The 16,983-nt window shown below is 37.8% G+C and overlaps 1 protein-coding gene across 3 annotated transcripts in view; it reads left to right on the forward strand.

Moving 5' to 3' along the window:
• UBR1 (ubiquitin protein ligase E3 component n-recognin 1) overlaps positions 1-16,983 on the forward strand; it is a 166,349-nt gene that overhangs the window by 32,902 nt on the left and 116,464 nt on the right. For all 3 annotated transcript variants that reach the window (XR_001379023.3, XM_070238345.1, XM_023618975.2), the window contains 2 exons: positions 9,971-10,227; positions 12,468-12,546. Coding sequence is in view for 2 of the 3 variants with exons in the window: in XM_070238345.1 (XP_070094446.1) it covers positions 9,971-10,227; positions 12,468-12,546 (336 nt within the window). In the remaining variant the exon portion in view is untranslated. The remainder of the gene's footprint in view (positions 1-9,970; positions 10,228-12,467; positions 12,547-16,983) is intronic.

Below are 16,983 nucleotides of genomic sequence, written 5' to 3' on the forward strand. Positions count from 1 at the left end.
AAAGATGCTCATCATCGCTGATCATCAGGGAAATGCAAATCAAAACTACACTAAGATATCACCTTACACCCATTAGAATGACAAAAATATCTAAAACTACTAGTAGCAAGTGTTGGAGAGTTGTGGAGAAAAAGGAACCCTCATACACTGCTGGTGAGAATGCAAACTGGTGCAGCCACTATGGAAAACAGTATGGAGATTCCTCAAAAAATTAAAAATAGACCTACCATACGATCCAGCCATTCCACTACTGGGTATCTATCCAAAGAGATTGAAGTCAGTAATTCCAAAAGTCCTATGCACCTCAATGTTCATTGCAGCATTATTTACAATAGCCAAGACATGGAAGCAACCTAAGTGCCCATCAACAGATGAATGGATAAAGAAGATGTGATATATATGTATACAATGGAATACTACTCAGCTGCAAAACAGAACAAAATCATTCCATTTGCAATAGCATGGATGGACCTTGAGGGAATTATGTTAAGTGAAATAAGCCAGTTAGAGAAGGATAATCTATGTATGACTCCACTCATATGAGGAATTTCAAAATGTGGACAAAGAGAACAGATTAGTGGCTACCAGGGGAAAGATGGGGTGGGGGGTGGGCACAAAGGGTGAAGAGGTTCACTTACAACACAAATGTCAAACAGTAATGTACAACTGAAATTTCACAAGATTGTAACCTATCGTTAACTCAATAAAAAAAAATTTTATTTATTAGCTGTATCAGTATGTCTCCCAATCTTGGAGAGGTGGCCTTATGTAAGATATGCCTTATCAGGCCCAGCAGTGTGCTTGCCTTGTCCTCAGTGTGAAATGTTCCAGGAGTGTGCCCTCTGTGAGCTATACGTGTCCTTGTGTTGCGGCAGGTTAGCTCTTGCTGCAGGTGCACGGGCAGGCTAGGAGGCTAGGTTGCCCACCTGGCTGACTGGTTGTAATGCTCAACTGAGTGTGGCTGTCATTGTCCCTTCAGTCACTTTATCTGGCGTGGGGAGCCCCAGCACAGTTGTCTGCACGGTCTAATAGCACATCCTTGCTGCAATTTTTATGTTAAGTGAGTAGGCCCCCATCATGGCTGGTTGGTAGGCTCAAGAGCTTACAATTGCTATAGGCCTCTGGTCTGCAAGGCTGTTTTCAGCTCTCTCAGTAGTTCAGCTGGGTAGGCCCAGCTTTGGAAGTTGGGGTCATTCCCCTATGTGGCTGATTGAGAAGTGCAAGTCTGCTGCCACTCTCAAGCCCCCCCACCTGCAGGCCCTCGCATGCCATCAATGCAGTCATACCTCATGCACCTACCTCAACTCAGTGAAGCTGACCCACTCATCTTGCTGCAGTGGTCCAACATACCCTGCCAGTGCAGGCCTACAAGTTTCTCAAGGGCTTGCTTTGGGTGGGACCAGTCCCCAGGGCAAGCTGCCTGACTTGGATGAGCTGAATTAAATCAGTGCCCTATTTGGTGGGACAGACCCCTGCACTAACAGGCCAGGGCAAGATTTCCAGTGTCGTCTGCCAGCATGTGTGGCAGCATGCTCGAACTACACAATAATGGCTGACGCCAATGTCTCAGTCCCTGGGGAGGTGGTCCCAGCTTGGGGAAGTCTCGCCTCTTGCCGGTGTGCCCAGATCTTATCAAGTGAGTCTCTTTTCAACAAAGGACTGTGCAGTTTTCTTTCTGGTGGTTTTAGGTTGCTGTCTGAAATGGATGAATTTGCGCATGGACGCTTTAAGAGGAGCCTTTTCTTTCTCTTATGTTCGATAGCTTTTCTGGAGGTATTCCCCATTGTCGTTAATAGCCAGCAAAGGCAGATATTATGATAGTTGCCTCAGTTGTGCTGAGTTTGAAAGCTGCTTATTATTGCAAAGCTCTCCTGCTCAGATCCCTGGCTCCTCTGGGGAATTCTTCTGTACCTTAAGATTGCTCCTAGCTATGAAGTGCCATGGCCAGAATGTGGCTTTTTTCTCTCCAGAAAGGAATTTCTGCTTCTTCCACCTCAGTTAGCACTCTCCCTTGTCATGGTGGTTCTTTTTCTACAGTTTCTTGTTGTCTCTTGGGGGTAATTGTTCCAAGGGTAGTTGTAAATTTATTGTGTCCTGTGGGAGAAGGTGAGTTCAGAGTCCTCCTACTCCATCATCTTCCCAAGAATCTCCTATAAGTTCTTTATTCTAATTGTATGTCAGCTTATAAAATCCTTTGACAACTTTTGTGAGTTTATCATAGCTAAATAGAATTCTCATTCCTTTTCCTAGTTTTAGTTACTCATGTTCATTTTGAAGAGCTGAAAGTTTCAATTTTGATGAAGTCCATTTTATCTTTATTTTTTTCATGATTAGTGATTTTTGTGCCCTGTCCAGGAAGTCTTGCCCTGCCCCAACGATATTAAGAGTTTTCTCCTATTTCCATCAAGAAATTTTAGCTTTTGTATTTAGGTTTCTGATCTATTTCATATTAATTTTTGTGTGTGATGTGAGGTATGATTTGAATTGATGTTTTTCATAAGGATATCTAATTGCTCCTACACTTTTGGAAAATATTATTTTTTCTTCTTTGAATTGTGTTGGTTCATTTTAAAAACTCAATTGACTATGTATATGTGGATTTATTTTTGGACTCCTCTTCTGTTCCATTGATAAATGTCTCTTTTTTTTTCTTTTTTTTTCTCTTTCTCCTTTTTTTTGTGAGGAAAATTGGCTCTGAACTAACAGCTTTTGCCCATCTTCCCCTTTTTGCTTGAGGAAGATTCTCACTGAGCTAACATCTGTACCAGTCTTTCTGGTACTGGGATGCCACCACACCATGGCTTGATGAATTGTCTGTAGGTCCACGCCCAAGATCCAAACTTGCAAACCCCAAGCCACCGAAGCAGAGCATCCGAGCTCAACCACTGTGCCACTGGGCCAGCCATTAAATATGTGTATCTTAATGCTAATACCACACTGTCTCAGTTACTATAGCTTTACAGGAAGTCCTGAAATCAGCTGGTGTCTCTTCTAACTCCTTGATGTTTTCATATTCATTCTAGCATCAGCTTGTCAATTTCTACAAAAAAAGCTTGCTGGGATTGTATGGTGTCTGTAGATCAGTTTGGGAAGTGTAGACTTCTTAGCAGTATTGAATTGTATAATCAATGAACATGGTATAGCTCTTCATTTATTTAGGTGTTTTAGAAATTTCTCTCAACAATGATTTGTAGGTTTCACTTTAGAGACTTTACATGTTGTGAAGATTTCAGTTTAGAGATTTTATACATCTTTTATTAAAATAATGTGCAAATATTTTATGTTTTTTGATGCTACTGTAAATGCTCTTTTTTTATTGAGTTCGTAATAGTTTACATCATTGAGAAATTTCAGGTGTACATTATTTCTTAGCTGTCACCCCATAAGTGCTCCCCTTCATGCCCTGTGCCCACCCGCCACCCCCCTTCCCCTGGTAACCTCTGAAGTATTTTCTTTGTCCATGGATTTGTTCATATTCCAGATATAAGTGAAATCATCTGCTGTTTGTCTTTCACAGTCTGGTTTATTTCACTTAGCATAATAATCTCCAGATCCTTCCACGTTGTTGCAAATGGAATGATTTTGTCTTTTTTTTTTTTTTTATGGCCGAGTAGTAGTCCATTGTAAATATATACCACATCTTCTTTATGCAGTCATCAGTCGATGGGCACTTAGATTGTTTCCATGTCTCAGCTATTGTGAGTAGTGCTGCAACAAACATAGGGGTGCATATGTTGCTTTGGATTCTTGATTTCAAGTTGTTTGCATACATACCCAGTAGTGGGATAGCTGGGTCGTATGGTAGTTCCTTTTTTAGTCTTTTGAAGAATCTCCATACTGTTTTCCATAGTGACTGCACCAGTTTGCATTCCTACCAGCAGTGTGTGAGGGTTCCCTTCTCTCCACACTCTCTCCAACATTTGTTATTTTTAATCTTAGTGATTACAGTCATTTTAACAGGCATAAGGTGGTATCTCAGTGTAGTTTTGATTTTCATTTCCCTCATGGTTAGTCTTGTTGAACATCTTTTCATGTGTTTATTGGCCATCTGTATATCCTTTGGAAAAATGTCTGTTCATATCCTCTGCACATTTTTTTGATTGGGCCGTTTGTTTTTTTATTGTTCAGTTGTGTGAATTCCTTATATTTTATGGAGATTAACCCCTTGTCAGATATATGATTTGCAAATATTTTCTCCCAATTGGTGAGTTGTCTCTTTGTTTTTATCCTAGTTTCTTTTGCCTTGCTGAAGCTGTTTAGTCTGATGAACTCCCACTTATTTATTTTTTCTTTTGTTTCCCTTGTCTGAGAAGACATGGTATTCAAAAAGATCCTTTTGGGGCTGGCCCCGTGGCCATGTGGTTAAGTTCGTGTGCTCTGCTGCAGGCGGCCCAGTGTTTCATTGGTTCGAATCCTGGGCACGGACATGGCACTGCTCATCAAACCATGCTGAGGCAGCGTCCCACATGCCACAACTAGAAGGACCCACAACGAAGAATATACAACTATGTACCGTGGGGCTTTGGGGAGAAAAAGGAAAAAATAAATGAATAAATCTTTAAAAAAATAATAATTCTTTAAAAAAAAACAAAGATCCTTTTAAGTTCGATGTCAAAGAGTGTACTACTTGTGTTATCTTCTAGGAGTTTTATGGTTTCAGGTCTTATCTTCAAGTCTTTGATCCGTTTTGAGTTTATTTTTGTATATGGCATGAGCTAATGATCTACTTTCATCTTTTGCATGTGGCTGTCCAGTTTTCCCAGCACCATTTATTGAAGAGACTATCTTTTCTCCATTGTATGTTCTTGGCACTTTTGTTGACGATTAGCTGTCCGTAGATGTGTGGTTTTATTTCTGGGTTTTCACTTCTGTTCCATTGATCTGTGTGCCCTTTTTTGTACCAGTACCACATTGTTTTGATTACTATGGCTTGGTAGTACATTTTGAAGTCAGGGATTGTGATGCCTCCAGCTTTGTTCTTTTTTCTCAGGATTCCTTTAGCAATTTTGAGTCTTTGTTTGCCCCATATGAATTTTAGGATTTTTTGTTCTATTTCCATGAAGAATGTCATTGGGATTTTGATAGGGGTTGCATTGTATCTGTAGATTGCTTGGGTAGTATGGACATTTTAACTATGTTTATTATTCTAATCCCTGGTCATGGAATCTCTTTCCATCTCTTTATGTCATTATCTACTTCTTTTAGTAATGTCTTATAGTTTTCATTGTGTAAGTCTTTCACCTCCTTGGTTAAATTTATCCCTAGGTACTTTATTCTTTTAGTTGTTATTGTAAATGGAATTGTATTCTTGAGTTCTCTTTCTGTAAGTTTGTTATTAGAGTATAGAAATGCAACTGATTTTTTTAAGTTGATTTTGTACCCTGCAACTTTACTGTAGTTGTTAATTATTTCTAATAGTTTTCTGATGGATTCTTTGGGTTTTTTTTTTTAATATATAAGAGTGTAACTGAAAGTTTGGTCCCTGAACCCGATGCCAATCCAAATAACAAGAACAGAGTCTTGAGTGGAAGAGGAAAGGTTTTTTACTATGCCTGGCACGGGGAGCAAAGCAAGGGCTCATGCCTCAAAAATTGCTAGCTCCCCGATGAGGAATGGGTAGGGATTTTTATTTGGGGTTTTTGGTAGGGGAGGGGGGAACATGTAGCTTGTGCAGCTCGGTGCTTTCCCACCAGCCTGTGTTTGGCCTTGAAAGGCTGCTTGCAGGGGGGGGAGGGTGACATAGGAGGATGGCAGGTGGGCATCCTTCGCCGTTGTCTCCTCTTCTTGTTTGAGGCAGGTTCGAGCACCGGGAGTCGAAGAGTTGAGGTCTGGGAAGCCTCGCTCCTTGATACTCTTGAGACAGCAGCTTTCCTGGCAAACTCAAGGACACATGATTGGCTAAACTTTAGTGTGCCTCCAACTCCAGGCCACCTGGGCTTTTAACAATTTGTAACTCCCATTTAGTTGTAAAGCTCAAAGAGTCCAAGTTTAAAGAAACAGGTATTTACATATGAGTGGAGCTAGAGAAGCAGGAAAGGGGGTGGTGGGTTTTAGTTTTAACCCCATATACGCTGGGTTCAATGTGGGGAACTGATATCAGGGCTGATGTTAAGAGCCTGTAACAAGAGCATGTCATCTGCAAACAGCAAGAGTTTCACTTCTTCACTCTCTATATGGATTCCTTTTATTCCTTTCTCTTGCCTAATTGCTCTGGCCAAAACCTCCAGTACTAAGTTGAATTAGTGGTGACAAGGGCACACTTGTCTTGTTCCTGTTCTCAGAGGGATGGTGTTCAGTTTTTGCCCATTGAGTATAATGTTGGCTGTGGGTTTGTCATATATGGCCTTTATTATGTTGAGGTACTTTGCTTCTATTCCCATTTTATTAAGAGTTTTTTGTCATAAATCATTATTGGATCTTGTCAAGTGCGTTTTCTGCATCTATTGAAATGATCATGTGGTTTTTATTCCTCAATGTGTTGATGTGGTATATCACATTGATTCATTTGTGGATGTGGAACCATCCCTGTCTCCCTGGTATAAATCCAACTTGATCATGATGTATGATCCTTTTGATGTATTGCTGAATTTGGGTTGCCAATATTTTGTTGAGGATTTTTGCGTCTATGTTCATCAGGGATATTGGCCTGTACTTTTCCTTTTTTGTGTTTTCCTTGTCAGGCTTTGCTGTCAGAGTGATGTTGGCCTTGTAGAATGTGTTAGGAAGTGTTCGGTCATCCCTAATTTTTTGGAATGATTTGAGAAGGGTAGGTATTAAATCCTCTCTGAAAGTTTTATAGAATTTCCCAGGGAAGCCATCTACTCCTGTGCTTTTCTTCTTTGGATGCTTTTGATTACTGTTTCAATCTCTTTCCTTGTGATTGGTCTATTCAGATTATCTGTTTCTTCTTGATTCAGCTTTGGGAGGTTGTAAGTCTAAGAATTTATCCATTTCCTCTAGATTACCCATTAAGTTGGCATATAGTTTTTTGTAGTATTCTCTTATAATCCGTTGTATTTCTGTGGTGTCTGTTATTTCTCCTCTTCCATTTCTAATTTGTTTATCTGAGCTTTCTCTGTTTTTTTCTTTGTAAGTCTGGCTGGGGGTTGTCAATTTTATTTATCTTCTCAAAGAACCAGCTCTTTGTTTCATTGCTCTTTCTACTGCCTTTTTTGTTTCAATAGTTAAGGGCTATTTTTTGAAATTTCATTTTCCAGTTGTTTGTTGCCAGTATATAGAAATACAGTTGAATTTTATATATTCATCTATCTAGTGAGCTTGCTCAGTTTACTTACATTCCCTTTGTGTGTGTTTTTTAATTGATTCCTTAGGATCTTCTATTAAGATAATCATATTGTTTGGGAATAGAGACAGTTTTACTTTTTCCTTTCCAAGTGTCACGCCTTTTATTTATTTTTCTTGTCTTATTACACTTGCTAAGACCCCCCAGTTCAAAAGTGGATAGGAGAGAACAGATATCCTTGCCTTGTTCCTGATCTATGGGAGAAAGTATTCAGTGTATTATTGCAAATATTTTCTCTCAGTGTGTGGTTCCCTTCATTTCTTAAGCTATGTACTTTTTAAATTCACTTTGAAGATTTACGTAAAGTAAATAACTTTTTATTTTACAATTCTATGAGTTTTGGCAGTTGCCAAAAGTTGTGTAACCATCACCACAATACAGATACAGAACAGTTTCATTGCCCTAAAAAATTTCATCACTGCCTCTTTGTGGTAAACCCTTGGCAACCACTGTCCTGTCTTCCATCTCTAGAGTAGTTAGTTTTGTTTTGTCGAAAATGTCACATAAGTGGAATCTTATAGTATGTAGCCTTTCAAAAAAACTTAAATTGTTTTTAGAATATAACTTAAATTTGTACAAATATAAAACTCAGTATAAATGCCTTATAGTTACAGTTTTTAATGTAAGTATAAAATAAACATGAAATACTAATAAAAACCAAAAAGCTAACCCATTTCAAATGAACAATATTAATTTAATTGGAAGGATGTTAATTGCAAGTAAATTGCCAATGTTGGGTTGATAGTAGAGAACTGTGCCCTCAACCCTCTTCTTTTTCCTCTGCCTCTCTTCATTTAGGTCTGCTGTTACTGACAGGCATTAAAAATGTTGAGTTGGGTGGTTTGGAGTAATCACACTTCACATTTAAGGCCTAACTGCCAGTTAGTAATCCCTGAATGTCTTTTTTACTAGGACATTTCTTGATACTTGGAAACTATTTTGTTTGATTGAAGATAAAGGTGGAATGGTTGCGTTATTGAAATCTTCATATAGTTTTTGTTAAACCTACTTATCATGGATATCAGGAATATGGCTCAGAGATGAGCTTTTCTCACTTCACACAGATGCTGTCCACGTGAACGTGGTCTTACCTGTTAAGAGGCAGTACATAGCCTTTTGAGTTTGACTTCTTTTACAATGATGTTTTTTGATGTTGCATGTATTGATAACTTATTACTTTTATTGCTGAGTGGTATTCCATGGTTTGGATGTGTCACAGTTTGTTTATAATTTGCTAGTTGACGGACAGTAAGGTCATTACCAGTTTTTGGCAATGACGAATACAGCTGCTGTAACATTCATTTGCAAGTTTTTGTATGAACATGAATTTTCATTTCTTGGGTAGATATCTAGCAGTTTGATTGCTAAGTCATATGGTAAGTGTATGTTTAACTCTATAAGAAACTGCTAAACTCTTTTGTAAAGTGGCTGTACCATTTTGAGTTCCTACCAACACTTTCGTTTTCATTTTCTGCATCCTTGTTGATATAAGGATGGTATTGCTAGTTTTTATTTTATTTTTTGACCTATACTCTAATAGGTCATGTAGGGGTATTTCACTGTTATTTTAATTTGCATTTCCCTCCTGACTAATGATGTTGAGCATGTTTTCATGTGTGAATAAGCATGACAAATAAGCCATCTATTTCAGTTTCTTTTGAGGAACAGATAATTTTACTTTTGTTGAGGTCTGATTTTATCCTTTTTTCTTTCTTTACGGTTAGTGCTTTTTGTGTTCTAAAAATCCTTTGGCGCTCATTCATTTCAATCTCTTATTAAAACACTATGATTCCTTAAAATAATTAAACTAAGAGTATGAGGAATGCTTTGTCTGTATAGCCTCTGACTGATAATAGAATCACCCTCACACACCAGGAGTTGCTCATTACAGAAGGGAAGGTAGTTCTCATCCACTACAGCTGCTCTTCCTTTTCCAGATATCTCTGTTATGTGGGGAACCGCTATTTACGAGGCTATGTTTTTTCATTTTTTTACAGAGAAAGAGTCTCTCATTAAGCTAACATCTGTTGCCAATCTTCCTCCTTTTTTTCTTTGGTTTTCCTTCCTAATGCCCCAGTATGTAGTTGTGTGTAGTTGTATGTTCTTCTGGTTCTTTCATGTGAACCTCTCCCACAGCATGGGCACTGACAGACAAGTGGTGTGGTTCCATGCCCAGAACTGAACCCAGGCTGCCGGAGTGGAGCATGCCGAAGTTTGTTTTTTTTGAGGAAGATTAGCCCTGAGTTAACATCTGCCACCAATCCTCCTCTTTTTGCTGTGGCCCTGAGCTACCATCTGTGCCCATTTTCCTCCACTTTATATGTGGGACGCCTGCCACAACATGGCTTGACAAGCTGTCCGTAGGTCCGCACCTGAGATCCAAACCGGCAAACCCCAGGCCACTGAAGTGGAACATGCGAACTTAACTCCTGTACTGCTGGGCTGGCCCCTGGAATATGCCGAACTTTGACTGGTAGGCCATCAGGGCTGGCACAAGACTATTGTTTTCTTAGTTACTCACTTTCCTTTTGTATTGGTGAAGGGTAAAATAAGAATATATTGTAAATCACTTTCTAAAATTACGGAATTGTGCCATTATTTATGCCCCTAGATCTTTATGAGGAACTTGTTGCAAAGTCTAATTTTTTGTTTTCTTTTTTCTTTCAGTGGTGGGATCAGCAAGTTGATTTTTATACTACTTTCTTGCACCATTTGGCACAATGGGTGCCGGAAATTTACTTTGCTGAAATGGATCCAGACTTGGAAAAGCAGGAGGAGAGTATACAAATGTCAATATTCACTCCATTGGAATGGTACTTATTTGGAGAGGATCCAGATGTTTGCTTAGAGAAATTGAAGCACAGTGGAGCATTCCAACTTTGTGGGAAGGTTTTCAAAAGTGGAGAGACAACATATTCTTGTAGGTAAGAATTAGAAATTTATAGGATTGGTTATAATTACAGTCTTGGTATTTTGTACCTATTTCCTGATGTATTTTTCTTGGCTTATTCCTATTTGTAATATTTTAATCTACTTAACTTCCTTTTATTATAAACTTATAAATCTGTTTTTGGTAGTACAGCTTGTTTTTGAATATATGACTTACACTTAAACAGCTCTATCATTGTCTTTTCCTGTTCTCCAAAAGTGTATGAGCAATAGATTTTTGCCTTGTCTGTAATGTAGTCCACATAGTCTTACCTGATAGTTTTGGGGTCACATATACTTCAGAATTCTAAATACTTTCCCAGCAGAGTCAGGGCAGAATCCTATAATCAAACACAGCATTTATATAAGAAACCTATAAATATTCACAGCAAGTGGTGTAAATAAAGTTCATAGTCTCGTGTCAATTCAGGTCATTTTTTGCCACCACGTGAAATTCGTTGTCAAAGGATTGTGAACCTGTCAGAGCAGCTGGAATTTACTTGGATAGAAGAGGCCAGTGGTAGGAAAACTGGAAGCAGCTTTAGGCTTTTTGCCCTTTGTAAAAGAAGTTGCCTTAAACATCATGGTAACATGGAGAACTTTTTTACTCCCTACTCCTGCCTCAAATTTTCAGCTTTTAGATCTTAGCAACAGTTTTAGTTTTTTTCCTTTATTAGTGGTAGTTTAGATTGGGAATCTGAATTTTTATACTTTATAAATACAAAGAATTGTTTTCTGCTTCACTATATTTCTCGGTTTGACTGGTTTATGTATAGTTAACAGTTGTTTAGAACATACTATGTATCCTATTCTTTTCTGAGAAAAAAATCAGCTTTTGTATTTTGTGTACTATTTTGTTCTTTAGCATAGTAAGGTTCATTTATCGTTTTATATATTTTTATTTTCAACTACAATGTGTACTACACATTTGTAGACCTCATTTCTCCAAAAGTGTCATAGAGACATTTTTAATTGTCACAACTAGGGGAATGGTACTGGCATCTAGTGAGTTGAGGCCGGGGTTGCTGCTTATACATCCTACATTGCATAGGATAGTCCCCTCTACCCCCAACAAATAATTATCTGGTTCAGAAATGTTAGTCTACTGAGGTTGACAAATTCTGCTCTAAATAGGTCAGATCATATGTATTTTAGAGAATATTATTAAGCAATCTTTATTTCCTATTATCCTTTTAAAATTCATTTTTAAAAACTTCCTAATTCCATCTCTTCAACTCTTGTAAATAAAATATTTCAAACTAATTTTGCACATTAAACTAATTTATATTGTTCTTAATGTTTCCCTGAAAATGTTAAATAAAATAGTACATTTTAAAAGTTGTTGTTAGGTAAGAGATTAAGAGAGACTGAATTTGTTTCATTTATTCAATAAATATTAGTTGAATACCCATCATGTGCCAGGCATTGTTCTAGGTGCTTGGGACATATCAGTATATAAAATAAATAAATTCCTGCACTTACATTGTTTACAGTCTAATAATTTTGTTTTCATCTAAGCATCATTTACCAAAGAACAATTAGTGTTTTTAAAATATATTTATAAATGTAATGGGGTGAGATGTTGGCAGATAATAAAATAAAGATGGTTATTTTTCAAAAAACTAAGTTTGAGGGGCTGGCCCCGTGGCCGGGTGGTTGGGTTCTCACGCTCCGCTGCAGGCGGCCCAGTGTTTCGTTGGTTTGAATCCTGGGTGCGGACATGGCACTGCTCATCAAGCCACGCTGAGGCAGCGTCCCACATGCCACAACTAGAAGGACCCACAACCAAGAATATACAACTATGTACCGGGGGGCTTTGGGGAGAAAAAGGAAAAAATTTTAAAAAAAATCTTAAAAATTAAAAAAAAAACTAATTTTGAATTGTAATTTAACACTTTGAAAACAGGTGAAAGCTCAGAGCAATGAGGATGATTTAAGAATCTCATGCTCTACCGACTGAGCTAGCCGGGCAATGAGGATGATTTAAGAGTCTCATGCTCTACCGACTGAGCTAGGCGGGCAATGAGGATGATTTAAGAAATAAAATCAAACATCCAAACTTACACATTCAAATATGGCTAAAAAGAGGCTAAAAAGTATTTTAAATTCAGTTTTTGAAGCATTTTCATATTCAGTTTGTGCCCCATACAGGAAACTCATTCACATTATATTGTCATTCCTTAAGCATCAGTGGGAGTCATCTAAATTTTGGAATATAATTTTCAATCTTTTTCAGGGACTGTGCAATTGATCCAACATGTGTACTCTGTATGGACTGCTTCCAGAATAGTGTTCATAAAAATCATCGTTACAAGGTATGAAAATAGATCCATAAAATTTCTAGATTAGCAGGAATCTGATGACCACCTAGGTCAAATTCCTGACCAGTGCTTGAATTCCTGCTATTACAGCTCTGATATGTGAACCTTTAGCTCTCGTCAAACATAGCATGTGATAGGACATCTACTCCCTCAAGAAGCAGCCTCTTATAATTTTTTTGTAAAAGATTTTATACAAAAGATTGTATAAAGCATATGAAAAGTTTAAAGAATAACAATAGAGGTCGGCCCCATGGTGTAGTAGTTAAGTTGGGCATGCTCCACTTCGGTGACCCGGGTTCATGGGTTTGGATCATGGGCATGAACCTGCACCACTTGTCAGCCATGCTGAGGTGGTGACCCACATACGAAATAGAGAAGAATTGGCACAGATGTAAGCTCAGGGCGGATCTTCTTCACCAAAAAAAAAGGAGAGAGAATAAAATAATAAAGTGAACACTTGTATAACCACTACAGTAGTCCCCCCTTACCCACAGTTTCACTTTTCTCGGTTTCAGTTATCTGAAGTCAACTGCAGTCCAGAAATATTAGATGGAAAATTCCATAAACAATTCATAAGTTTTAAATTGCACACTGTTCTGAGTAGCATATCCATGTAATAAGATTGAAGGTTTTTTCTTTTGCTGTTACATTATTAGACAAACCTGTTATTTTGAGCTGAAATGTATTTTTCAAATAATAGTCTTGGTTCTGTACTCTGGGCTTCAACATAATAATTGATGTTTCTCTTTGTACATATAACGTGCCTAAAGTCCTGTGTCAATGTAAATAACATCTTGGAATTATGTAGATTATGTCTTCCAGAGTTGAAAGTGCTGTTCCTGTTTTTAGACTGGCTTCAACGTTACCGCTTCCATCTCAGGAAGTGATGATCTATAGGTATAGATTATAGATATTATTATTGTGCACAAGAAGAAACAGATTGAGGAGTGTTTGATATAGTGTGGTCAAAACGTTTTCCCAAGATTGCAAAGCTAATCACTGATGGAATTTTAAAAGTTAATTATTAGTTATATTCCACATTTCTCAATTATCTGCATTAATTATAGCTTACCTTATGCTGAAGAACTCAAGAAAGAATACCCAAAATAGACTCAGGGAGGAAGTTATTAATTTCTTCTCAGTTTTACTCTGGGAGACTAATGGGGAGAGATGCTGAAGGCTCAAGACCAGAGTTCAGTTCCTCACATTAAAGACTCCTAAGCCTGTGCTTCCCAAACTTAAGATTTTGTGGGCCAGTACAATTTCAGATAACTTTGGGTAATACATAGGGTTTTCAAGTTTTTCTTTGGCCAAGTATGATTTTTTTTTTGAATTGAGGTCATAATAGTTTACAGCATTGTAAAGTTTCAGTTGTACATTATTATTTGTCAGTCACCATATAACTGGCCACTTCATTTCTTGTGCCCATCCCCCAAACCCTGTCCGCCTGGATAACCAGTGAACTGTTCTCTTTGTCCGTGTGTTAGTTCATCTTCCCCATATGAGTGAAATCAGACAGTGTTTATCTTTCACTCTCTGGCTTATCTCACTTAACATAATACCCTCAAGGTCCATCCATGTTATGGCGAATGGGAGGATTTTGTCTTTTATTATGGCCGAGTAGTATTATATATATATACCACATCTTTATCCACTCATCAGTCGATGGGCACTTGAGTTGCTTCGTCGTCTTGGCGATTGTGATTAATGCCTCAGTGAACATAGGGGTGCATAAGTGTCTTTAAATTGTTGATTTCAAGTTCTTTGGATAAATACCCGGTAGTGGGATAGCTGGTCATATGGTATTTCTATTTTTAGTTTTTTGAGGAGTCTCTATACTGTTTTCCATAGTGGCTGCACCAGTTTGCATTCCCACCAGCAGTGGAGGAGGGTTCCCTTTACCCCACAACCTCGCCAACATTTGTTCTTTTTTGCCTTGGTGATTATAGCCATTCTAATGGGTGTGAGATGATCTTAGTGTAGTTTTAATTTGTATTTCCCTAATGATTAGTGATGTTGAACATCTTTTCATGTGTTTATTGGCCATCTGTATATCTTCTTTGGAAAATGTCTCTCTATGACCTCTGCCCATTTTTTGATCGGATTGTTTGTTTCTATGTTGTTCAGTTGTGTGTTCTTTATATATTAGGGAGATTAACCCCTTGTCAGATATATGATTTGCAAATATTTTCTCCCAATTGGTGGATTGTCTTTTTGTTTTGATCTTGGTTTCCTTGCCTGGCAGAAGCTCTTTAGTCTGATGATGTCCCACTTGTTTATTTTTTCTTCTGTTTCCCTTGTCCAAGTAGACGTATTCAAAAAGATCCTTTTAAAACTGTTGGCAAAGAGTGTACTATCTGTATTTTCCTGTAGAAGTTTTATGGTTTCAGGTCCTGCCTTCAAGTCTTTGATCCATTTGCAGTTTATTTTTGTGTATGGTGAATGGTAGTGGTCTACTTTCATTCTTTTGCATGTGGCTGTCCGGTTTTCCTAACACCATTTATTAAAGAGATTTTCCTTTCTTCACTGTATGTTCTTAGCACTTTGGTCAAAGATTAGCTGTGCGTAGATGTGTGGTTTTATTTCTGGGCTTTCAGTTCTGTTCCATCAGTGTGTGTGCATGTTTTTGTACCAGAACCATGCTGTTTAAATTGCTATAGCTTTGTAGTATATTTTGAATTCTGGGATTGTAATGCCTCCAGCTTTGTTCTTTTTTCCCAGAATTGTTTTAACTATTTGGAGTCTTTTGTTGCCCCATATGAATTTTAGGATTCTTTGTTCTATTCTGTGAAGAATGTCATTGAGATTCTGATTGGGATTGCTTTGAGTCTGTAGATTGCTTTGCGTACTATGGACATTTTAACTGTATTTATTCTTCCAATACATGGGCATGGAATCTCTTTCGATTTCTTTATGTCATCATCTATTTCTTTCAGTAATGTCTTATAGTTTTCGTTGTACAGGTCTTTCACCTCCTTCGTTAAGTTTATTCCTAGATATTTATTGTTTTTGTCATGACTGTAAATGGGATTGTATTCTTGAGTTCTCCTTGTGTTAGTTCGTTAACAGAGTATAGAAATGCAATTGATTTTTCTAAGTTAATTTTATACCCTGCAACTTTCCTGTTGTCGTTGATTACTTCTAATACTTTTCCAATGGATTCTTTAGTATTTTGTATATATAAAACCATGTCATCTGCAAACAACAAGAGTTTCACTTCTTTTTTTTTTTTATTAAGGTTATGAAAGTTCACATCCTTGTGAAATTACAGTTGTACATCATTATTAGTCATGTTGTAGGTACACCACTTCACCCCTAGTGCCCTCCCCCCACCCCCCTCTCCCCTGGCAACCACCGATCAGTTCTCTTTGTCCATATGTTAACTACCACCTATGAGTGGAGTCATACAGAGTTCGTCTTTCTCTGTCTGGCTTATTTCACTCAACATAATACCCTCAAGGTCTATCCATGTTGTTGTGAATGGGACGACTTTGTCCTTTTTTATGGCTGAGTAGTATTCCATTGTATATATATACCACATCTTCTTTATCCAATCATCAGTTGCTGGGCACTTAGGTTGGTTCCATGACTTGGCTATTGTGAATAATGCTGCAATGAACATAGGGGTGCATGGAACTTTTGGAATTGCTGATTTCAGGTTCTCAGTATAGATACCCAGTAGTGGGATGGCTGGGTCGTAAGGTATTTCTATTCTTAACTTTTTGAGGAATCTCCATACTGTTTTCCATAGTGGCTGCACCAGTTTGCATTCCTACCAACAGTGTATGAGGGTTCCCTTTTCTCCACAGCCTCTCCAACATTTGTCACTCTTGGTTTTGGATATTTTTGCCATTCTAACAGGTGTAAGGTGATATCTTAGTGTAGTTTTGATTTGTATTTCCCTGATGATTAGTGATGATGAGCATCTTTTCATGTGTCTATTGGCCATCCGTATATCTTCTTTGGAGAAATGTCTGTCATGTCCCCTGCCCATTTTGTAATTGGGTTGTTTGTTTTTTTATTGTTGAGTTGTGTGAGTTCTTTGTATATTATGGAGATTAACCCTTTGTCTGATAAGTAACTTGTGAATATTTTTTCCCAATTAGTGGGCTGTTTTTTTCTTTCAATCCTGTTTTCCCTTGCCTTGAAGAAGCTCTTTAGTCTGATGAAGTCCCATTTGTTTATTCTTTCTATTGTTTCCCTCATGTGAGGGGTTATGGTGTCCGAAAAGATTCTTTTGAAGCTGATGTCAAAGAGTGTACTGCCGATATTCTCTTCTAGAAGACTTATTGTTTCAGGCCTAATCTTTAGGTCTGTGATCTATTTTGAGTTTATTTTAGTAAATGGTGAAAAAGAATGGTCAATTTTCATTCTTTTACACATGGCTTTCCAGTTTTCCGAGCACCATTTGTTGAAGAGACTTTCTTTCCT

Source organism: Equus caballus, chromosome 1, assembly GCF_041296265.1.
Source record: "Equus caballus isolate H_3958 breed thoroughbred chromosome 1, TB-T2T, whole genome shotgun sequence".
Classification (NCBI taxonomy): domain Eukaryota; kingdom Metazoa; phylum Chordata; class Mammalia; order Perissodactyla; family Equidae; genus Equus; species Equus caballus.